The sequence below is a fragment of the Falco naumanni genome, chromosome 7 (assembly GCF_017639655.2).
Source record: "Falco naumanni isolate bFalNau1 chromosome 7, bFalNau1.pat, whole genome shotgun sequence".
Taxonomy (NCBI): Eukaryota; Metazoa; Chordata; class Aves; order Falconiformes; family Falconidae; genus Falco; species Falco naumanni.
Window position 1 is genome coordinate 27,651,654 of NC_054060.1, and position 24,441 is coordinate 27,676,094.

A 24,441-nucleotide genomic window follows, 5' to 3' on the forward strand; every position below is an offset into this window, starting at 1 on the left:
TGCTGGATGGCTGACTTACTGGCTTTGTGTGCCCTCATTATTAACAAGCAAATTAAATATTTTCACTTAAAATAATTATACAAATAAACCTTTGGCTGCAGTGTGATTTCATTAAAACCTTAATTGTTTATAGAGAGCTCAGTGAGAGCGTGTGAAGTTGGGTCAGTTTTACTGCACGACATTAGTCTTGATAGCAGATTTACAACAGGGCTGGATTTAATCTCTTGACTAATCTTTACAGTAGCAGGTTTGGGATGGGAGGGCGTTTGAGTGTTTCAGGAGATAGGTAACTCTATCTCTGACCTGGAAACACGTAGCTGGGTTTTCAAACGTCTGAGCAGCCTTAGAATGAACTAGCAGGGGGGGCGGGGGAGGGGAATGAACTAGCAGGGGGGGCGGGGGAGGGGCAGGGAAATTACCTTGTGGAAACAAAATAGGCGTTGCTTTTAAATCGGCTTCTTAGCCTGCACATTGTCACACCTTCGCACATGCCTGTAGGCTCAAATCTATTTCTCATCAAAGCAACTGTAGCGTAAGGGAATACTGTGACCATCTGGGTTGCAAAGATCAGAAGTAACGGTCCCTGCTAGCAGAGGAGCCAGCTGTGGGCAGCACCATGTAAACTGGTTTTTATGCCACTTGATTAATCATTTCTGGGGGTGACGACAACAAAATGTTTACCAGGTCACGCACTAATTTTTCTGGGTTTAAGGTGGTGGTATGCCTTTGAAACACGTTATGGTATTTGCAGGTTCAGCATCTCAACTAACATTGTTTCCGAGCATGGGAAACACAGGCATGTTAGATGTCTCCGAAGGAGAGTTAATTAGAAGAATGAATAGTTATCAAGTACACCACAGCTCCACTGTTTAATTCTGATGATAATTTTCATGCTGGGTCTAGTACAAATGAATTCACTTATGGTTTCTTAGTCTGCTGTGACCTGCGAGTCTCAGGGTATTTGAAGGGAAAAAAAGGCTGAGGAGAGTTAGCAGAATAGATTTAAAGTATTTCCATGAGTAGAGAGCAAATCACAAAGAACTTCTGTCTTTTCCTTTCTTGTTTTTTTTTTTTTGCATTTTTTTAACTCTATGGTTTTTCTGCCTTTCTCCACTTCTTTAGGACCCACGATTATCAGCTTTAATTTTTGACAAGCTTCAAGTGCCTGACTATTTACAGAAAAACAGGAATGAAGGAGAGAGCAGATGCGAAACTTGTGCCACTCACTTGAATCAGCTGAAGCAGGAAGCCATTCAGATGATGCACACCCTCAATCAAACCAGCTACCCAGAAACGCCTGACCTCCCGCCTGGCGCCGGGGCAGTGACCAGCGTGGTACCCAGGATGGTCACCGTCTCTTCCCAGAGAGACCTGCCGCTCATTGCTGGGCAGGTGGCCAGGCAGCCTGGAAAGTCACCGAGTCTCTTTTCTGGGGCAGAGAGAAAGAAGGGACTTGGATGGTCCCAAGGCACGGGCAGCTTTCCGAACTCCAGCGTTCAAGTTACGGTGGCCCCCAGCGGTCTCAGCGGTGCCCTGAGCTCGGTCACCATCCAAGCTCAGCAGTACCTCGAGGGCATGTGGAGTATCTCCAGGGTGAACAGCTTCCTGCCTCAGGCTTGTCTAGTAAGTAGCGATAATTCAGACGCTTGAGTTTTGTTTACATGTGTGTGGATATACAGACAGATAAAGATAAAATTTGAGATGTATACATATTTTCTCAGAGGGGATCAGCTAATGGTATTCTGAACCATGTTTCAAGACCTGAAGAGCTGAAGAAGAGCTTTGAACGATGTTCTGTCAGGTATCACAAGGAATTTGCTTTTTCTCAGATGGTGAGAGCCTTTCCTCAGATGTTTTTGCACTTATTTTAGCTTTGTGTATTCAGGTGATGTTATTTGGCTGTCACATACCTGGTGACCCCTTTAGAAAAACATAAAAGGCCAAGTTTGTCACATGTGAAACTGGGAGCTTCATGGGATTATATCAAAGATGAACTTGACCCTTAAGTCTAGCGCTGAACTTCTAAGGCTGTGTTCAGTTGAGCAGATGCAGTGGATAGACTGTGATGGCGAGCATTAATCTGCAGGTTAGATGTGCTGCAAAACAGTTTGCTGAGAAGGAGGGTGTTCAAAAGGTTGCTTCAGAGCCACATGCCTGTAAATGTCATTGCACTTGGAGCTTTAGCATTGATGTTGATTTCCTGTATTCTGTGTGTACTTGAAGAACTTTTGTGGGAAATGAAAAAACTTTATAGAGGTGCACACTACCTTTAAAAGCAAGTTCATTACAGATTTGTGGCTATCTGTGGAACTCTGCTAAGAAGGATATAGTGACTGGTTTTGACTAAGATTTATTCCTAAGCTGTTTTCACATGGTAGTGAGCAGGGAAGTGTAAGTGATGATGAAATCTGTACAGATAGAAGTCATGGTTTTCGCTTAAAGACACTGTAGCAGATCTTGCGTCTGGTATATTGGTGCTAGATGGGTTTAAATTTAACATTATGCCTTATGTGCTGTTGTATGTAAACACTACCTAATACTGCTTGGTAGCATCAGCTGGTTCAGCGCCAAGATCATCAGAAATAATTTAAGAGTGCTGCTGTGTAATGTTACTTTTACAGGGTGGCTGTTGTGTTTCCTTCCAGAAAAGGCTTGGACACTTGATTCCTCCCTCCCATACAGAAATTTGTAAAGGCCCATACATCTCACCTTTGAGGGGGCCCCACTTAAATCCAGTGAAACTCCACTGATGATTTTACATTGAGAAAAGAGGAAAAAACCTGTTCCATTTCAGCTCTTTGTGGTTTATGAGGAACTACTGCTATAAGTTCTTTCCTCTGAAATGCAGCTCCGTTGCGTTAGGAATCAATTTGGCCAATGTACCTTTTAATTATCTTTTAAACTCTGCATACTCTACAGAAATGTAGAAAAAAAATGGGAAAGCTATTAGGTTAAGAAGCCTTCACTCTCTGAAAGCAAAAATATTTCCATTTCTCTGTTCATTCCTTGCCTACCTTTATTCTTGTCCTAAAACTAACAGGCAGCTCCAGATTTCTTCCTGCTTAACTGTGCTGACTGATAGATGCGGTTTTCCCTAACCACTGCATTATTCTAAGATAAAACTGAGTTGCCTCATTTAACCCCTGTGAAGGAAAAATGTGTATAATGCAACAGAGTTTAAGTGTGATCTAGAAATGTGCAAAGAAAATCAGTAGCCTGGAAAAACAGTGACCTTTAATGAAAGGACAAACAGTGTTAGACTGTGAGTGTTGGGGGCTGCTGGGATGTGATCCAGTCATTTGCAAGGATCGTTTAGATTTAAAAGCAGTTCTGGGAGAGAAGCTAGGCTTCAGTTGTGGGTTTGTTTTTTTGGTTTGTGGTGTGGTGGTTTGTTTTTTTTTTTTCTTCTTTTTCTTTTAATTCATTTAAGCCCAAATGTAGTTACTGAAGGCTGTTGTGCATCTCTTCCTAAATTGTGCTTTCTGTGTCTGTCTAAGTCCTCCTACTGCCTTCTGTATCATTAAGAGCTTTATGTCTGGTGAAGCTGTTTGGGTGGGTGAGGCAGAAATGCTTCCCCTACACGTTTCCCCCCAAGGAACCACAGGTGTCGAAGGAAATAGGATTGCCGGGATTTCAGGAATCAACTAGTATAGCCCTTGCCTGGGATAGCATCCACTGCAGGACATTCTTGTCCAATACTCATCTCACCTCATCTTTCAATTTTGAAAAGGCTGGGATTCCCTGACTACTATTGATTGTCAAGTGTGAATTTCCTTTCCTATTAGAAAAGCTTACTTTATTTATTTATTTATTATAAAACCCTGTTAGAGAGATGATCTTGGCTATTCTTTCCTGAAGTTGGAGGCAGGGTTTAGGTTTAAGGTTAAGCCAGGAGAGAGCTGGGGATATACATACTTTTAGAGATGTCTGTCTTTAGTAACCTTTCCCGTCTTCTTGTGGGGCAAAGCTGGTCTGGCTAGAGGAATTCTGGAGCAAGAATTGCCACAGAAAGGACAGCACTGGTTATACTATTTATTATGTGTACTGTCACCACATCTTGGAGTCTTCAGCCTCCACCTAGGCAAGATACTGCACAAATGCAGAAGAAAAAGATGGCCCCCTTCCTGGGGAGTTTACAATCTCGGTTGTGATCTGAGTTATTTTGTCCACTCTGTAAATACCCCTGCTTCACTGGGAATCCGTACTTCTGCCTTGTTTCCTTAGCAAAGGAGGGTTCTTGAAACAAGTGCTGAACTCCCTGGCAGGAAGCTGTTACCCCAGCACCTTACCCGAGTGGTTTAACCCGTGCTGCATACGAAGTGAGTATGGTTAATTTTCTAAAGATGGACACAGATAAAGGCTGGGGTTCATCTTCACTATTTTTAGCTGCCAAAAAGACAGGTCTTTATTCTAAGCTAATTACTGCGGCTTCCTTTGTAGTTGTGGGAGAGCAGCAGGCACCTCTGAGAGGTGCTTTGTCCTTCTCATCTTGGATGTCTGTCTTGGCTCGCCTTTGTCCGCTGAAGGTGCCTGTGGTTTTCTGCTGGTGCTGACAGAGCCCAAATGGGTGATGTGGAGCAAACGCTTGCATGGGCGGTCAGCGTGGAGTGCTGTGTGCCCAGTGCTTTGTGGGCATGAAAATACACCCCAGCATATGACTGCCAAACCTCAGGAGACCTTGTACCTACAAACGGTTCTCCAGGATCCGTGTTTTTTTATTTATGGTTAGTTTTAATAGTGGCAGTAGTAGAATTGTCTGTGGAGGAAAAAAAATATTACTTGAATTCTGCTCTTCTGGTCTCCCTCCTCAAACTTGCCTATATTACCTTGTAATGTCACTTATGGTTGTGAAAACGCTTCTGGGCTGAATGTCGGGGGTCAGAAGTGCAGGACGTCATAAATCTTTAATATATCTTTGGAGTTCAAGTGTGAAAATCCATTATATAGATTATAAATTTTTTTGAACAGGAATGTGTCTTCGAAGCATAGTGTGGGTGCTGCTCAAGCCAAAATAATAACCATGGGCTTCAGGAGCCATGAAGAGGAACAGTAATTAAGGATCTGGAGGAAGGCCCAGGGAGGGGAAGACTAGGATTGCAACCAAGGTGCAAAAGGTGAAGATGTAATCAGCTGCTTTACCCAAGTGGCCTGTTGTGAAAAATTACAAAAAATAATCACCAGCAGCAGCAGTGATAAGTAGTCTGACCAGACAGCGAGCATTGTGGAGGGGAGGGAGCTGGTATAACTCTGGGTAAGGCAGCTGGTTTGTAGGGGACAACTGACAACTCTAATTAATAAATAGTTTTATATTGATGTTTTTAATTTGTGACCTGACAAGTGAATATAAGGTTACTACTCAAATGAAAAAACATGTTAGCAGTGCTCAGCATTGCTGCTCAGTTTAACACAGAAACAAAGGAGCGAGGAGAGTTTAGGCTTTGTAGATGTCTTGGAGTCTGGCTGAAAGGTAGAACATTTAAACCACTGAAAATACCTTGTACACTTATTGAAAGTATCTGCATGTATTGTGGAAAAAGAGGTCTTACTGTATGCTTTCAATTGACTGTGTCATTAGTATGCAGTGTTACTTACTGCATAAAAGTGGCAAAGTAGCCATGCCATGTGCTATAAAGACATCACAGTGAAATAGAGGTTGTTTTGCAAATTGTTTTTTCTTTCATCTTATGCAAAATGAAATCCTTGCCACACTGTATTTATAATTTGAATATATACGATTGGTACGGGTTAGAAGGCAAAATATTGTGGTTCCTTGAATCTCTACCAGTTTCTAAGTTGCTTTAAAAATACATTTAAAAGTGTACCATTAGGAAATTGGAGAAGTTGGAACACTGGAAAATTGAAAGTGACTTAACTGAAGCTCTTAAAACATATATATATATATATGTATATATATACATATGTATATATATATACATATGTATATGTATATAGTTGTAAATTTATCAAAAGTGCAATGTATGTCCCTGAGAGTATTCACAAATTTAAAGTTATGTAGAAGTTTATGGCCTGGTTCAGGGAGGTTCAAAGAGGGAGGGTTCACCTGCAGTATGTGTAAATGAGTTCAAATACTCTAAAGTTAAAGGAGTTGTGCTTGTTTTATGTAAAAATTCTCTTGAGTTGTTTTAGTCACAATTCAAGCTTTCCTATAGTTCCTAGGAATAAGTCTTCTGCTTGCCATAATGTAAACCAGATGGATTCATCTGAGGGTAGTTCAGCCTCTGCTGACTTTCCTTAAATCCTCTTTGTTTATAGCAAGGATGACATATTTTGCTTGGAAGATGCAATAAAAAGCTGACTGTGGAAAACAGAATGACAAGACGTACTTTCCAGCATTTACTTTGATAAATGTAATAACAAATGCATTTAAAAAAGAATTTTTAAAATCCTTCTTGATAGCTTTCTCAGTGACCTTTTATTAATAAAGTGCGTGTAATAAAATAATTGAAGTATAGTGCTTTGACCATAAATCTTGTCTGTGGGACATCTGGATGACTTTGAGCTTTGGGATGTTTCTCAGATTCCAAGTATAACATCTTGATTCTGCAGAACTCCATAGCAAACCCCAGACAGGTGGTGGGGCCAGGGCTGCATGGTGGCTTTTCTGTTTCTCTTTAGCTTTAGCAGTGTTGGTGTTACTGCTCTTGTAGAGGAAGTATGTAAAGGAAAGAGGGTGGCAAAAAAACCCCAAACCTTCAAAGTTAGCATTGGTCACTCTCCATAACCAGTCTGAACAGCTGAAGGAAACCTTTTGATCCAAGTTACTAAATGCTATCTCATACTAACCCACAGAAAGGATGTTTCCTGACACTGTTGCATCTGGGCTGGGCAGTGATGCCTTGCATTGCCTTAGCAAATGCAGGGGGAGAGCTGTGATGTGGGAGGACGATGCTGCTGCCAGTGCCATGTGTTCGGAGTCAGCGAGACCCTGCCCCAGCAGCAAGGTAGCAGACCAGCTCAGAAAGTGTGAGCTGGGAATTCAGCCTTAGGCATGCAGATAAAAAGGTAGCCCTCCGTTCTGTGTAGCTGTGGAGGTCTTTGCACTCTCTTTTTCTAGATTGCCGCCCGTGTAGGATGCTGAAGGTGAAAATAAGGTTACTTTTTAATGCACTCCCAGGTATCAGAGTGATTTAGGAAAAAATGTTAAGAGTTGACAGAAAGGGTATTGGCTACAAGACAGAAATTAAGCTTTTCTTAGGTGAGGGTGTGGATTGCATCTCTATATGTTGTGCACTTAACACTTCTGCCATGGTATTGGTTTCACAGTTATGGGACAAGGTAACTATTTGCAGGACTCAGACCCTCTTGTGGCTCAAATTACCACCTGAAAACAGTTCTTTTGATCCTTCACCCCTCTAGGCTAAGCAGTTGTTACTACAGCTCTCACAGGGAAACAAGTCCATACTCGCCTTTGTTGACAATTGAAGTCAACAAGCAGTAACAAAGAATGTTGGCCCAGACTTCACCTGTACTCATCGGTGTTAGATTTAAGACAAGCAGATTTTAGAGATTATGTGCAAATGATAATCCACTGGATTTACCTTTGGCACACAGGTCATTCTGTTATCCAGCAAGTGTATCATAAGCTACACTAAGATAAGAAACCCCCCTCCTTTTTTTACCCCAAATATTTAAATTTTCTACTCTTGCCTTTGAACTAGTTTCTTAGGGCTGGCCTTTTCTGTTCACTTAGTTCCCTTCAGCTTCTTTTGCTTCTCACTGGTCCGTTTATACTGTACATAGGCTCCATGCTGAGTTCTCCAGTGAACTGATTGTTAATCAATGCATCCCGTGCCACCCCAACATTAGAAGTCACCTTACAAGGAAGGTGTAAAGGTTCTTCTTACAAAGAAGACACCTTACAAGGTGGCTGGAGCTCAGAAGTGTCATCCAACATTTGAGAGAGACTCTATATCTGGTGTAGAAGTGCTTTTATGAGGCTACCATTGCTCTGCCCTGGCTACATGGTTGTTAAGAGTGGGCTGCAGCTGAATAACGCCCTTTGGTTTCAGAGGTTGATGTAGCAGGGAAACCAGGCAAATCCAGGCTGAGCTCAGACCTTAGTCACGTGCAGGCTGGTGGAAAGTCTTCTGCAGGGGTCTCTGTATACTATATCGCATGGAAGGAACTGAATTGTGCAGCTGGATGCAGGTGTGGATTGCCCAGTCGTCCTGCTTGTGTAAAATAGGATTGAACATTGTACATTTTTTGGAAAGCACTTTGAATTTAACATTTGCTCCATAGGCTGTATACTAGAATGATGGCATGTTAAGGTCATGGGCCTCCAGGTAGTCAAGCTGTGCACAGTGTGAGTATCGCTGAAAGCATCTCCTGTTGTTTTGTGACATGAGCGGCTGAGCATTGTGGCAAATATTGATGCTTTTGTTACTTGCAACTAGAATCGCTGAAATGCCCTGGGTGGTAGCTTCTGAAAGGAGGTTTAAAAATTGTCGATGGAAAATGTATCTACTTTTTTGTTTCAGCACTTGGGAGAGAATTTATGATGTATATATAGAGTTCATAGATGTCTCAAGCATTTCATATGTGTGTGTTTAATGGAATGGATTGCCACTTTACTGAACATAGCATCAAATCAGCTCTGTTAATTGAAAAAGATTTTTCACATTATTGCTAATGATGTGACACAGTTTTGTTAGAGATGGTGCATAAAATAGCTCTACTTGAAATGATGTTAATGTATGCATTTAAATTCCTTTTTTCCCATTTACGTGCATTATTGATTTTATTTCATTGTTGAGGAGATAATGGATTTATAATTAGAATACAGTCACCCTAATCAATGATGAGATTATTAGACTTATAAATAGAACTTTAAAACTACGATGAGGTAATTTCCCAATGTAACAAAGGATCAATAATTAGAGGTTTGCTTTGCATCTGAAAGTAGTACTTCTAAGATTCAAGTGTGAAACACTTCTAGGGAAGGGAGTCCATATAAATTATTATACAACTTAATGCCGTGGTTAGACATTTTCCAAAGCTGACCTATTATTATAATTTTGTTTCACGCCCAAATGCTGCTAAGTTAATTCCTCTGAGTTTGCATAGCTGCCACTATCTCAAAACTGGATGGTTTTTTTCTTTTCTGACAATTTAGGTGAAGGAAGTGTGTTAAAGGTGCCGCAGGCAGGAATCCATTGCTATGTTTTTGGTGGTTTTGGGCAAAGATAATGGATCTGCCATTCAGAACCACCCCCTTCTGCTTCTGAAGAGTGGCGCTGGTAAAGCTGGGCAAGGCAGTCAGCTGTTGTAGTGGGGGAGATGGCAGTGGAAGGATGAAGGGTAGAGCGGCCCTTGTGGTGCCTGGCTTGGGAGGAAGGTCTGGGTTTAGCTGGTTGATGCTGTGTAGACATTCCTTTTAGTCTCACCAACCTCTCCTGATGACTCTGAAGTACTCATGGGGGCCTAGGGAATAGTGCAACCTCCTGTTAAGCTAAGAAAGACTCTAGTGAGAAGATTTTATGGCAATGATAAGAACTTTAGAAATATGCTACTGGGTCTCAACTGCAGTCCAACTGCAGGGGTATCTCCAGCCGCAGAGCTGGAAATGGTGGTTTGGGAGAGCTGAGGAGCCTGACTACTTTCTGCGGTCTGCTCATGCTCCCCAGCATGCACAGCTGGGGACAGGGACACATCCCTGTCTGTTCCCTTTAGTATCTCTATATGGACCTGCTGTCCAGGAATTTATCTAATCCCTCTCTGACCCTGCTGACACTGTCTGCCTCCAGAGCCTTCTATGTCAGCAGGTTCCACAAATTCACTACCCCAGTGCAAAGAACTACTCACTCCCTTTCAGCTTATCCACCACCTCCATGACTTTGTAAACATCAGTCAGGCCCTCCTCAGCCTTCCCCTCTTCAAACAAGAGTCCCAGCCTCTTTCATCTCTGCTTCTGAGGCAGCTGCTCTATCTTCTTGACCATTTACTTGGTTGTCTCTGTCATTTCCCTTACTCCCCCACCCCTGTCTTAAGATGCAGGACTAGGGCTGCACCTGGCAGTCAGTCTGTGGATGCTGTCCTTGTTCTTTGTGCCCTGCCTTGTAATGTCCCGAACTTGGTAACTTTTTTGGCTGCTGCTACATCTTGATTTCAGAGGAACTGTCAATGACCTTTAGATCTTCCAAGCTGTAAATGTAAGTTTTGAGTTCAGCATTGTTTAGGTATCATCTAGGTTATTTTTCCCTAAATGTGTGGTCTGTGTCAAATCTCACCTGACACTTCTTTGCCCACTTGCATCTGGGAAGCTCTTGAGTTCATCTTTGCTCTCATGGCGTTTGGCTACTTGAAAGAGCTTTGGGAAATCTGCAGGCTTGCAGATTTAACTCTAGTTGCGGTGAATCATGACTGACTGGGCATCTGGGTTGCACAGTTCCCATACGGGGAGTAAACAGCAGGTCAGCAGGGAACAACCACAAGAAAAAGGTAGCAGCATCTGCACAGCTCTGCCCCTAATTTAGGACCTCAGTGTCCTTCAACAATGCTTACATAGAGCTGTCCCTGTGTTTGTGAACTTAATACTGCTTCATGAGCTTGCCTGTAATTGAATCTTGTTCTCTAGGTCTGGGTGTACTAAAGACCCAGTTTTCCCTTCAGATAATGAGGGCTTGTACCTCTTCAAGCAAGATGCTAGTCAATGGGTGCCTTGCATGTGGTAGCTGTCAGGCAAATTGATCCCAAGGGATGTTCTCTTTAGAGTAGTTACATCTAATATATAAGCAGTTCAAGCATGATTGAAATAGCAATTAGGTATGACAGTCTCTGTCCACCTTTGCCTTTATTTGCTGACATTATATGTCAATCATTATAACAATATAATGATTATACTAAAATTACAAGGCCTGAAATTCTTGGGAATATGGTTATTCCATTTTGCTGAATAGAGATTAAAACAAGGCATTGTGAGATTTCAGCTGAGTTGTCTAAAGTCATTAAGGAATTTTGTTATGGAGTCAGGAAGGTGACACAAGTTTTCCTGATTCAAAGCTCTGTATGTGTCCTGTGTTTCATTGCTGTTGGAGACACATCTGGCCTGTGGAAGTCAGTCCTAATGGAAGAGCATTTGTCTTGTAGGAAACCCAATCCTAAACTGACAGAAATTTGCATTATTATGAGCTTGTTAATGAAATCCTTTGCTTGCTCGTTATCAGCCTCTGACAAAAAGCAGGGATTCAACTGTGTATTTGCCCACTTGAATAAACACCCGGAGCAGTACACAGCTATATATTTTGGCTTTGGAGGCTGTAACTATTGTAATACATGTCAGTGGGGAGGGCTCTGGGCAACGCTTTCTGATGTTTGCCTGGAGGCACTGGAAGAAACAGTTCCTCCTAGCCTGGCTGTTTTAAATCCACTGCATGTGAAAAGTCCCAATTTGAGAGTGTTTATGTGCAGCATGATCTATGTCCTTCTTGACAGCCCTTTTTCATGTCCTCTTGACTTCCCAGGTGGTGGGTTTGCATGTGCAGGTAAGAGGATGAAGTCTGTGTGATGGTCAGATAGCCATGAAGGAACAATAAAAGAGCGTGCCTTGCTATCTTTTGATACTGATGCCCTGAGTGGCTGAAATGTGAAGTAAATGGTCCATAGCCAGCTGATGGCAGATTTATGCTACCAGAGCCCTGGCTGCAGAGACCTTCCAGCCTGAGAACATGGGCAGGCTGAAGATAGGAATGGGCATTTTGTAGATGAAGGAAGCCTACCCAAGACCTGTCTAGAACCTTAGTAAATTTCTCAGAGACCAAGGAGCGTGGTTTAGGAGAGATCTGGGTCAGACTGAGATCAAGAGCCTCTGGTCAGAGGGGAGCAAGCTGCTGCATCTCCATCCTTGTACTGCCAAGGACATCAGAACTGGATGTGGCTGGATGTGTGTGCCCTGCAGACGAAGGATGAGGTCCTTTCTGTGCTTGAAGCACAGACTGCTAATAATTTTTGGTGGTGAAGATCCAAACCTTTAACCTGTGTTAGTAATTCAGATAGTAATCCAAAAAGCAAGGGCCCCAAGGTAGTCTTTGGATCTCCCATATTACTTTCCAACCTATGACAGCAGATGGGCTCTCCTATTTCTATTTAATTCTACAGCTCTGTCATTTTTCTCCTGCTGCTTCATCTTTAGAGATCAGTGGTAAGCCAGGCATTAGCAACTCTTGTAGCCCAAAACCTATTTTGGGGGAAGGGATATTATGCTCTGTATTTGATTTACATTGAACAAGAGATGCATGTATAAGTCTGAAACTACAGGTTTCGGCATTCTTGTTACCACATTGCAGCTGCAGGTTATAAAATGACTACAGTAGTGTACTGTAGTTATAAAATGCCCTAGTTATTTTATAATGAGCCCTGGCAGAAACATTGTCAAATGGCTGTAAAAAGTTTATCCAGAACATGTTTCGCTTCAGCCTAGTGTATACTGCGCTGTTAACTTTACGTAATGCTAGACAGTCCGGAGGAGACGTTTCACATAGGAGACGTATGTGGGACTTATCCACACCTATGGGAAAGAAGGGTTTACAGTACCAGCATTATCCAGATAGAGATTTACGTCACGTTTGTTCCAGTTAGTGGTAGTAAGTCATAAAAGTTTTAGCATGAATCATTTAGGGGGAAAAATTATTGTTTTATCATATATAAACAGTAGATTTAATGTATCACAAGATCATTAGATCAAGCAGTTTTTACAATGTAATTGGCTATAATGTACTAGCCTGAAAGGAGAAAATAGTAAGTTAAAGCAAATGCTCAAAATTCTGTGTGTCTGCCTGCTAGTCAGAAAGGGGTAAAAAAACTTAGGAAAGGGGGGGAGGGGGGAAAGCCCCATTACAGCCTCAGGCTTGATCTTGCTAGAGTTTCACCTGCAGTTCTTTGTTGAAGGCCTATTGAATGCTTTCATTATGGGACCAATTTTTTGAAATAAAATAAATTGTATTGAGTCCTGTCTCTGATTATACAAGTGTGTCATACCCATTGATGTTTGTGTAATTTTCTCTGTTCCCTCTTTTGTGAATCTGTTCTTGATACTTACATTTAGATACTGTATCTGATTACTTTCTTCTGCAGCTCTATCTAACCTTCTGATTTTCTTTTACCATGACAGTACTATCCTGGGATTGATCTGTTTTTCTCTAGACTTTTATATTCTTATGTTTTTCTTGCCTGTCACCAGTCATATATTTTGCATGTGTTAACAGAGACAAAGTGGCAGCACCTAGTTTGGCTTTTTTTGATCCCTGTACAAAGGTCGATGTCCAGAGAATAGAAATATTCAGGAAACTAGAAACATTATGGCTTAGTTTTCAGCTTTGCACTTCAGACTTGCAAAGAGCTTGTTAGGGATGTAATTGTCCTTCCGATGGTAATGGCCTGACAGAGTACTGTGTGCCTGGAAATTTGGTACACTGGAAGTCTATGGCCAGCTTCTCTACAGTGTAATTTTGGACTAGTCTGACTTGTTTAAACCTGGGCAGATGTTTCCTGCCATCTGGTCATGGCAGGGAACCTCTGTGCTGGGAACTGAGGATGAGGCAGGGGGTGCCCCTACTCTGCCCGGCACACCTCCAGAACCTGAGGATGTCAGGTCACCACTGTCTCTTCCTGCGCTCTCCCACAGCCTTTGGCCATCTTAACTGGGAACAACTCATGCTGCCATTGCTTGTTGTGGCCCTGCCAACCTTAGCTGCACGTGTGGATGCTACCAGCCAAAATGCATGTCTAGCTCTGCTCCCATGTCCTCAGGACAGGTGCTGGGACCCAGTACTGAAACGTTCCTGTCTGTGATGCAGGCACCAATGTGAAGAATGGAGACGTAGGTCATTCCTGCAAGTGCAAAACACCTGGTGTGACATTTTCAAGTGTGGTCCTTGCTGTGCTCTTACTGGCCCCAGATTTCATGTGGCTTTGGAGACAGTAAAGGAAAGGGGTCTTATAAAGCAGTTTTGGAAATCCTTCCTTTGAGGATTAGCTGGTTTCAGAGGGTTAACGGCTTTTGTCTGGCAAACCTTTTCTAAGAGAATTGAAACAAACATTAATCTCTGGATGCAGAGGCCTATGACACTTTAAATATGCAGTGCAGTCAGTAACACTTTATAGTGACAAGGTTGTGATTTCTGTGTTTGATCATGAGTGATTTATGAAAATTTAGTAAATGGTGAAGCACAGCTCCCTCTCAGCTGCAGACTGGAGTCTTCTCTCTGTGCAGACTTGTGTGCTTAAAAAAGTTATACAAAGTTGGTCCCGTTCCTCTAGAGAATTATAATTTCTACATGCTGTCCCCAGAAGAGCACGGGTTGAGAGAGGGACGTGCACGAAGTAATTCCTGCATTTAGTTTAAAAACTAATCCCCTCTATCTTCTTACTCGTACCCCTTCAGCAGCTGTAAGCAACACAAGCTGAAACCATGGTGTGACAAACCAGGGTGCCCAGGAGGGTCCCATTACTTGTCTTTGGTTTTCCTGCCTCAGGGCAAATGATTTGGACCTGACAAAATTCCTCATACCTGAGTCCTCCTCATCAGCTGAGAGATGTAACTGTCTCAGGGAGAGCTGAACACGGCTCTGCTGGAAAATCCTGTCACTTTGGGTCATGCAAGCAGCCCTTGAATCCTAAACTTGGAAGGATTTATTTTGTGCTTTTTCAGCTTCTCACCGTGCAGCAAAACTAATGTTACCTCTGTGTTTAAGAATACTAACTGGGTTATTGAAGGCTTAATAAAAAAGATATGGGTTGCCTTCTGCACTAGTCTTCTGATGATTGCATCTTGCATGCCTTACTTCATCTTTTCCCCCTTTACAAGAATCAATGCCTTCTCCTTGGCTTCCCCTCATCCGCCTTTCATGCACGCACAGAATTGAGAATAAAACTTCCAGATATACTCAGAAATTAAAAGCTAAGTTTTCAAAAGTGTCTAATGTAGGAATGGGAATTTACAGGCATCCAACTTGTTTGGAAAGTATATTAACCATCTGGTATCTGAAATACCAGGTTTGATTTGGATATTTCAGGTTAGATGCCTGGTATGTCCAACATCATCTGTCTCATAGAAATGTAGGCTTCTAAGTTCTCATAGGAATAAAAAAAATTGGTGAAAAACTAATGTATGTCATACATTGCTCATGTTTTTAAGTGTGAGTAGCTTTTACAGGAATTGATCTGTTAACAGTTTCCAGTCAGTTCTTACAAATCTCTTATGCTGCTGTAAAATCCACTGAAGATTCATGCTAACTCTACAGATTTCCTATTTAGCTTTCAGGTTTGCCACCATATACATTATGCGTTAGTTTAAGCATGATTGGTTAGAAAACCAAGAATGTTGCTGCTTCTACCTTCTTTCTTCAAAATTATGCTTAAATGTGATTTTCTTTATTTCAAAGTCCTGTTGTCTAGTGTAGCCTCTGTTGAAAGTGAATGGAAAAATATGCCTTGGGAATTCATTTGAACTCTCTAATTTTTAATCCGAGTCAACAGCACATGTGGCAAGGGGTTATGGTTGTTTTCCTGACAGAATGTAGGGGAGTATTCCAACATTAATGTTAGCCTGCCAGTAGTTGCTGGTTGGGTTTCCTTCTCTTGCTGGCCATCATGCCACCCACCATTGTGCATGGCAGCCCCTCTATGTGCCAATCTGTAAGCCCCACATACTGACTCCAGAGCTTCTGATGTAGATTTCTTAGCCTGTAAACTACTAAATTCATAGTAAGCTCCATTTATTTTTAGTGCTTTATGTCAGTTTATGTAACTCAGAAGTTCGAATGTTACATTGGATTTTTCCCAGTCTGGATGTTTTTCCCTATGCCATATACTTTCTTTGGCTGGTATAGGTCAAGGCCACACATTTGTTGCTTCAATTCATTAATTATCAAGTACCTGCTTTATTGACCACCTCAAGGTCCTCATTGCTCTATCCCTGGCTTTTAAACAATGAACCACATGAGTGGATCTGGTCCTTTTCTAAGCATCTTTGTTCCTGGCTGTCATTGTCAGTAGATTGTGGATGGGATAGACAGACTCCCTTTTTTAAGCATATGTTCCTGCCTTACCTTTTCTTTGTGTCAGTCTTGATGTCTAGCAGAGCTTGGTCTCTGCCTTTCTGCCTATATTGCTGAGAAATCCGATCTCACGGGACTTCTGTATTGCAAAGTGAGAGGTTTTGCAGAGGGATATTCAAAGTTTCAAGTTTGGCTTCCAGCATGAGTAGCTTTGCTTGGATTAAGTTAATCTGCATGAATATACTTCTGTGTCTCAGCCTCAGATCTCTTAGGTGAGCTCTACAAAAGTACTTTTTTTTTTTTTTTTTTGTGTAGCAGTCTATAGTAAAGCGTTAGGCAGCCACTCCATAATACTGATAATAGTATTAATCTTTGAAGACCAGACCTTCAGAAGAAGTTGGCTTTGCTGGGAACTGGGAATTCAGCACGCAGCCTATGGGAATGAGTCCAGATGAAACTTCAGACAGCCTCTTGTGCACCAGTTGAGCACTAGTCTGTTGGCAGGGTTTTCTTTTTACTTGGTACCTAATAACTGGGTTGCCTCAGTTCTCATGAGAAAAACTTTGTTTGGGTTGTCAGTGTATGAGAAAATTGAGGGTGTGTATGTAGCTGGGAAGGCACTATTACCATGCCTGCGTATCTGTAGTTGTAAAACATGATCTATGACAGCACAAAATTTGAAATTTGGTGGCATCCCAGGAAGTACTTAATTGTGTTTGTGCTTCATTACAAGGCTGTCTCGTTTTCTGGAATTTATTTTAGCTAATTAGTTGGAAATGTCAAAGTAGTATTTCAAACGACAGAAACATCATATATTATCATACACAAAGCAATTAAATCTTCTGACAAATATTTATTGTGGTGTCATCTTTAATTAAATCTTCAGTACTCCTAGACACAGAGCAGGTTCTTCCAAAAAAGAGGCCTTCCTAGCACTGTCAGTGAGCACTTGACTGATGGGGCTTAATTGAACTCGGTACTGAAAGAGTTGGTGGCCTAAACATGAAGATATCGACAGGACACAATTTCACAATACGGATATCTGATATTTTGGCAAAATCCCAGAGCAATCACCCCCCTTTGAAGTCTGTCTCAGATACTGCAGATAGATTATGCTGGAGAAGACGCATCTCTGGTTGCTCCTGTTTTTCCACTGGAAGGGTTTGCAGGAGAAAAAACAAGGCCGCGCACTTGTGCTGTGAAGATAAATAATGCTGAAAAGCAGGGTCATGTATATGTTTTTTAAAAATAATGTTTTATGTCTTTAGTTCTTGGGGTATTCATGTGGAAACATGTTACAAATGTGACTGTTTGGCTAGTTCCTCTTAAACAGATCGGTTTTGTAGATGATGTGCCACAGAGAAATAATTCCTGACAGTTACAACTGAACCAGATAAGCAGTTCTGCCAGCTCCCAAATAACACTGTGAAACAAAAAGGTTCTGCTTATTGTTTTTCATTTCTTTGTGCCTGTCAAACTATTTAACTGTGCGTTACCCATCACAAGGGGTCTCTGGGGGTTTCTGCACCTCTGCTGCAGCCCTGCTTTTTACCTTCTTGTTGCAGGACCTGCTACTGCTCGTCCAGCCCTTCAGCTGCTGCTGATCTTCCCCTTCCCCCTTGCCAAAGTGCTCTTTGGAGATGCTGCATGAGATTTCTCCCTGTCATGGCCATTCAGCAAGTGTGTTAACCTGTACATGTGTTTTTCTTTTTTGTTTCCAGGCAGAAACGGCACCAGAGAGTGGCCGAGATGGTCCCAGTGTTCAGATCAGCTCAGGGCAGAACAGCTCCGACCCCGCAGGAGCAGGTGGCTCGGGAGCCTCCCAGAGCGTCGTCGCTCCAGCTGGGGTCTCAGCAGGTACCTCAGCTGCGGCTTCGTTCTTCATAAGGTAGTATTTCACCTTTCTGGTTTCTGTTAACTGCTTGTGGGTCTTCAAAGATTGTGAAATTCTGTTGAGTCCTTGCCATGGGTAGAAGGTGTATGTAGCGTGTGGTGCTTCTTGCTGAGAGGTGGAGCTGGTCACCTCGTTGTGACTGTGGTTTTCCACTGCCACTGGGGTGGAGAGATGCGATGGTTTTTTTTGTGATGGTGATGGCCCTGTTTCTCTCTTTGGAGACCTGAGCAGGAACCTCTATTGACCAAAACCCAAGAAAATGTGTATTGGTCTTTCTCTAGTCCTTAACGTCCATTTCCACCTGTAGAAAGTCTGTTATTCTGTGGCTTTCCTTGAAGCAGAAGCTGAAGTAACAAGACTTTTTCACTCGGATCTAAATAAAAAAAAGCTAGGTATTATTCAGTACCATGTCTACTGTGTGCAAATAAAACTTTTCCATAGTTGGCAGCAGCAGCTGAAGCAGTTTAAGACATTCTTTTTTTAGCAGTAGCCCAGAACAATATTTTTTTTTTCCATTCATGGGTCTTATAAAAAACCCGATATGTTAGTTTTGTTTGTGAGATGTTTGTTATAATTAGAATGTTGATTAAATGCAATATGCTGTCAAGCAGATGGCACTTAAAAAAACAAAATTCAGGGCTTTGTACTTGCATTCCAAACTCCTTTTTTAATTCAGAACTGAACATGTTTTGAGACAATATTGAAAAATGTAAGCGTGTCTGTGAATGGCATAGAAGTCAAATGCACTGAGTGAGGATTCTTCTTGTGATGTAATAATGATGGCAATTGTATTGTTTTCTTTTCCTTGATCTTTAAAATGTTTTGCACCAATAGCATCCTGGCTTGTATCCGTAATAGCATGGCCAGCAGGACTAGGGCAGCGATTGTCCCCCTGTACTCAGTGCTGGTGAGGCTGCAGCTAAATAACTGTGTTCAGCTTTGGGCCCCTCACTACAGGAGGGATGTGGAGGTGCTGGAGCGTGTCCAGAGGCAGGTAATGGAGCTGGGGAAGGGTCTGGAGCACAAATCTTATGAGGAGCCACTGAGGAGACTGGGTGTTTAGCCTGGAGAAGAGGAGACTCAGGGGGGACCTTACCGCTCTCTACAACTACCTTACAGGAGGTTGTAGTGAGGTGGGGGTCGGTCTCTTCTCCCAAGTAACAAGTGAGACAACAAGAGGAAACAGCCCCAAATTGTGCCAGAGGAGGTTTAGATTGGATACTGGGAAGAATTTCTTCACTAAAAAGCTTGTGAAGCACCGACACAGGCTTCCCAAGGATGTGGTGGAGTCACCATCCCTGGAAGTGTTTAAAAAATGCGTAGATGTGGTGCTTAGGGACAGTATTTAGTGGTGGCCTTGGCAGTGCTGGGTCAATGGCTGGCCTCGTTGATCTTAAAGGTCTTTTCCGACCTATACGATTCTATGATTAAATGAATGACGTTTACTATGAGTTACAATCTGACCTCAGAAAGGAGCTCAACTTCCCAAGCCCTGTTTTTTAGAAGAGTGTAGTACAACAAATGTTAATCATTATATGCCTGCATATTACGGTCTGTCTGTACACAAGAGGCTGGGAAATGGCTGCCCCAAGAGTGGTGTGTGTGAGTTAATGTTTGTCCCTGTGCTAAGTGCCGCAGGTTTAAAGTCAACACAGAAATGGTTGCCTGCAGAGGATGATTTGTTTCGTTTTAAGATAGGTGTCTAAAATCAGTGGGCGAGAAGAAGAAAGGAAAGGTAAGGGGAAAAGTTCAGACATCTCTTTTCTTCTTTAGTTGCCTAAATAAGGACAGATGAATCCTCTCCAAAGTGCGTAGACTGGGCAGCAGCACAGCTTTCATTACTGTATTTCACATTATGGGTGTGAACAGTGTGATTTAGCTTAATCTATTTTGGGTTTATTTCAACGTGAATCTGTATGTCATAAGCAAGTGTAAAGACTGTTGCTTTCACTGGGGAATCCAGAAAAAAAACCCAAACCCTCCTTGGAACTGAGAGAAAGAAGTCAGTGCCTAATAATCTGAGATAAGACCCAACATCTTTTCTTCCAGTGATGTTTCTGTCACTGGTCAGCAAAACTCAGTTCTGGTTTTACTGTAAAGCGACAGATCCTTACTAATGATTGTTGTTGGCTTGATTCAAAGATTCTTGAAGTCAGCAGCAAGGCTGAAAATGACATCATTGTATGTTGGATCAGGCCCTAATTGCTTCTCATGAATCTGTCTTTGCCTTGAGTGAATCAGAGTTTTATAGCTTTAGCAGCTATGTGCTAGCTAAAACATTTTAAAACCCATTAGTACTTTGCTTATTCCCAACCCATGTTTCCTCTGTTCAAAATTGATTCTCTTCAATTTTTTTAGCTGAAGAACAGGGTTAGTTGAATTTTTTTTGCACTGAGGACTTTTGTTTCTTTTTTTGTGGTTGTTGTAGAGAGAGTTAAGTGAGAAATAAAATTTTCCTGAATTAGTTTTGTAGCATTTTCATAATCTTTCATCACACTCCTCATAAATGTATTTCGGCATTCCAGAGCCTGTCTAAGAATCTTGAGTTCCCTAAAAGCAGGCATTCAAGAAACAAGTTCAGTTATAACTGTGATTAAAAACAAAAATTGAAACACAGAAAATCTCACAACGGCTGGGGGAGGCACATCCATTATTGATCCCTGGCAGTCATAAATGTATTGAGTAGGTGCTGGGGTGGGTACCATTTTATAGTCCTGGCCAGACTGCTCCACCACCGTTGGCATTTACCTCAGGAGAGGCTCCCTCTCCCACTGCTCCTCCTTCTTTTCCAACTCTTCCTGACATTGGGACCTTACAGATCAAAGTTTCCATGCTGATCCTTCCTCCCACCCTTGATCCGTGCAGCCCTCAGCAGAGGGGAGAGGAAGAGGGGGTTTCTTTAAGGATGAGACACAAACAGATACTGGCAGAAACTGGGGTGGAAGCAGCTTACCCAGGGACAAGAAGCATTGGGATAGCAACGGTTTTGGCTGATCTTGTTCAGTACTGACGGGATATCAGGCTGCTTTGCTCCAGCCTTTCCGGTCCTGTCTCCTCTTTCCCTTTGCACCATCCAACCTCAAGGATGCTGAGGAAGGAGGTCATCCCTGCCCTGAATCCTTTGCAGCAGCATCCACTTCTCTGCCCTTTGTCTGTCTGTTCAGCTAATCCTCTCTCAGCAAGCACCTAGAGATGAAAGAGGAGGGGTGGCACTAGTGTTACGCTATAGTCCCTATTCATTGTGTTTGCTGGTTCTTTCCCTACCATGTTTCTCTTCTGAGCCACTGAAATTCTGAACTTCATAGCAGGCCTGGTGTGTTACTCACGTTATGCAGAGCCTGGCACATTTTGTTCCTTGTTCTTTACTGGAATAAATGCAATTAATATATTGATAATCACACAGATATTTTTTTTTCAAATCATTGCCTTCTGTTTGACCAAATGTACTGAGTACCTCCATGTTTTTACAAGACCCTTTTTGTAAAAGGAGCTGTGGCTGGGACTTTAGCTTGAGAAAAGGGCTGTTTTGTCATAGATGCATATTTTTGCTTAGCTATTATTATTTCTATGTTAAGACTGAGTGTGTTGATGTGCAGTGTTAGTTAGTCTGGAAGACAAAGCCTTCATAGGGTGTTTGTGGAAGCTTCATCTGTGATTTCCTTAGCAGCAACACTAGCTATTTTTCACATGAATAAAGGATTCCAGTCTTGTTCTTCATGAAATAGTATTGACTGTTCGTACAGGTCCTAGCACAACTAGCTTTTGGGCTGTGGCATGGTTTCCTGGCAGCAAACAAATGTCTTTTTCACATTAAAACTGGAGTCTCTATTTGGTGAAATAACCTTTGACTCTTGCTTGTGGGCAGTCTTGTGCCTGGGAAGGGAAGAGGTCTGTGCAGTTTTTTTGTTTGTTTGGTTTTTTTACTCCAGTTTGTTCGTTGGTGGGAGTCATAGTTTTGTATTTGTAAGGTCACAAACACAAAAGACTGTATAGAGAGTTCATGTCCTCACCTGGAAGATAATAACCAAGAGCTGCAGCAAGACATTTACCTGGTGATAAGAAGTACCCATGGTTAAAATGAGTATCTTAAAGATAGTCTTTGCAGTGAATGCATTGATTTTGTTAAGCACATGTGGAGCCCAAATCTACATACCCATCCAAAGCTGTTTCTCAATTGAATGTCATATTTAATTTCTTTAAGCTTAATTATGTTCTGCTTTTTTTAAAAAAAGTATTTTATTCATTACCTAGAAATGCAGAGTGTCTAGCATGAAAGTGCTAGATATTAAAAATCAAAGGCAAATGTTAGAGACAGCAGACAGAAGCGTATTAAGAAATTAAATCAGTTTTAAGCTTTTTTCCTCACTCTGATCTGTCATAGAAGGAGGAAAGCTTTGATTAACATCTGACTGTGTCACACAAGCAAATTGCCAGACATTACTCAATGGTCATGTTACTGAAGGACCAGAGGATTTAGTAGAAAATGCAGCTTCTCAGTAGGTCACTGACAGAGTAAGAAAGCCAGAGCAAAAAGTACAGGTCATGGGCATGGACGGCTGTGAAGAGGCTCATGGTTTACCCTTACAATGCAGGGGGAGAAGTTTAATCTTGCGTTCTTCAGATTTAAGAAGAATGCAGCTGGGCTTTGTCCCTTAGTGTGGCATGAGCCGTGCCTTGCTCGGCACTCCCACTTTACACCTATTTCCAGTTGTGGGTTTTTTTTGTATAAAGAACCTGAACAAACTTTATATTACTAAGTGAAAATATGTGAGATAGTTGTAGGACCCTTCTGTGGGCTATGCTTGCAACTAAGTAAATATTGGCATATTGTGGTATAAAGCTGTAATAAGCTGTTGGGTTTTTTGTCACCCAGACACCTGGAGAAGAGAGGAAATCGTGTTTCCAAGAACAGGCAGGAGAAGGGCAGCGAGGAGGTGGAGGAGAATGGGCATGCACTTGGGAAGAGGTTAATGGGCTGTCTGCCAGAAAAGAAAATACCAGTCCCCTGGGAGGACAATCGAGGCCCCTGAGAAATCAAAGCCATCACCGTTAATGTGCCGTTTCTGCCTGTTGGTGACAGTGGTGGCAGCACCGCCTGTGCTGCTGGGTGGGGGTACGGTGTTTCCGTGAGAGCACTGGTGTCTGCCTTGGTGCACAGGGACAAGCTGAAAGGAAGGTTTGAGCAGTGACAGGGCAGCTAGGAGGAGTAAAAGCTGTTCAGAAGAAAATATGTATGAAAGCAAGCAACCCAGAGCAATGTTGAGCAGAAGACAAACTGTAGTAAGTCCATCTTATTAAATTTTAGTTTTCTTTTACTTTGGGTTTTCACGTCTTTTCAAACGGGTTTGGTCACAGCACTTGCTGCTGTGGGACTGCTGCTTTTGAAGCAGGGAAAGAGCTGTATAGTTGTGGCTACTTTACCTTGCACCCCCCTGCTTTTGTTTATATGATTTAGTCTTCCAAGCACAGCACTCCCTATGCACTCACTAGTTTTCAGGTTTCTAAATTATTTGCAGTGTTGCTGGGCTTTGCCAGATTAAAACCATTTAAGTTAATGCATCTGTAGAATCACGGTGGTGAATCACACCCGTTATCTTTCCACTCTCATCATATCCCTGCATGTTTGGGAAAGCTGTGTCAATTTAGACATGATATAAAACATTACACGTGATATGCTTTTTACAAGCAGCTTTTCTTAACAAGAGATAACATACAGTCTCCGAGTAATGTAATTGAACATCTTAAGAGTTAAAATAAGCATAGATTCAGGATATTCCATCATATTTTAATGCCTGCGAGTTTTGGATTAAAGAATCTAATTATTCACTAATGAGCAGTAATGGTACATATAAACTAAGGGTCACTATCCTATTACAGGCACCTGATGGTTCACTGATAAGCGTTTGGTCATTAGATTGACCATAAAATATAGTCAATAATTGAGGTTACTCATAGAGCAGACACCTTATCAGCTTTAGGCATGGTGGGACAGCTTGTCAGTACTCTGTGTACTGATTGTGCTGTGACTGAGCATATGATTAGGGTATTGAAGCAGTCTGTATCTAATGAAACTGCAGGAAAGGCATAGTAATATTAGCACAACCACTAAATGACTAATGTGTTTTTGTTCCAAGCCTCAGACACTTCAATTAGTTCTAATAAACTCTGATCTAGTGTAGCGGTAGGCAGAGAATTCAGATATTTTGTGTACAAGCTTTCATTATGCTAGTCAAAATTTGTAACATTTTTGGGACAGATGAAATCTGTGTGGCTTTGAATGAAAAATGATGGCAATAATAAAGGCTGTCATTATAATTTTTTACTTCATTTTTTTTCAGTTTTATTTTTGCATTTTTTAGATTTAGAATACTTTCCGAGACAATGCCTAGTGCCTGATTTAAAAGATGAAGCTGACAGCAGCAAATTAGATGTCTGCATATTCTGCTTTAAGGTCCATTCATGCAGTTCATGTTGGCTTGTGCATATAGATCTAAACTTAGGATGTGTTCCTTAGCATTTTGTACCATATGG

At 41.9% G+C, this 24,441-nt stretch overlaps 1 protein-coding gene across 1 annotated transcript in view; it reads left to right on the forward strand.

Annotated features, from left to right (window-relative positions):
- Positions 1-24,441, forward strand: part of KIF26A (kinesin family member 26A) — a 102,606-nt gene that overhangs the window by 32,045 nt on the left and 46,120 nt on the right. The window contains exons 3-4 of the mRNA XM_040601816.1: positions 1,123-1,623; positions 17,738-17,904. Of these exons, the coding sequence (XP_040457750.1) occupies positions 1,123-1,623; positions 17,738-17,904 (668 nt within the window). The remainder of the gene's footprint in view (positions 1-1,122; positions 1,624-17,737; positions 17,905-24,441) is intronic.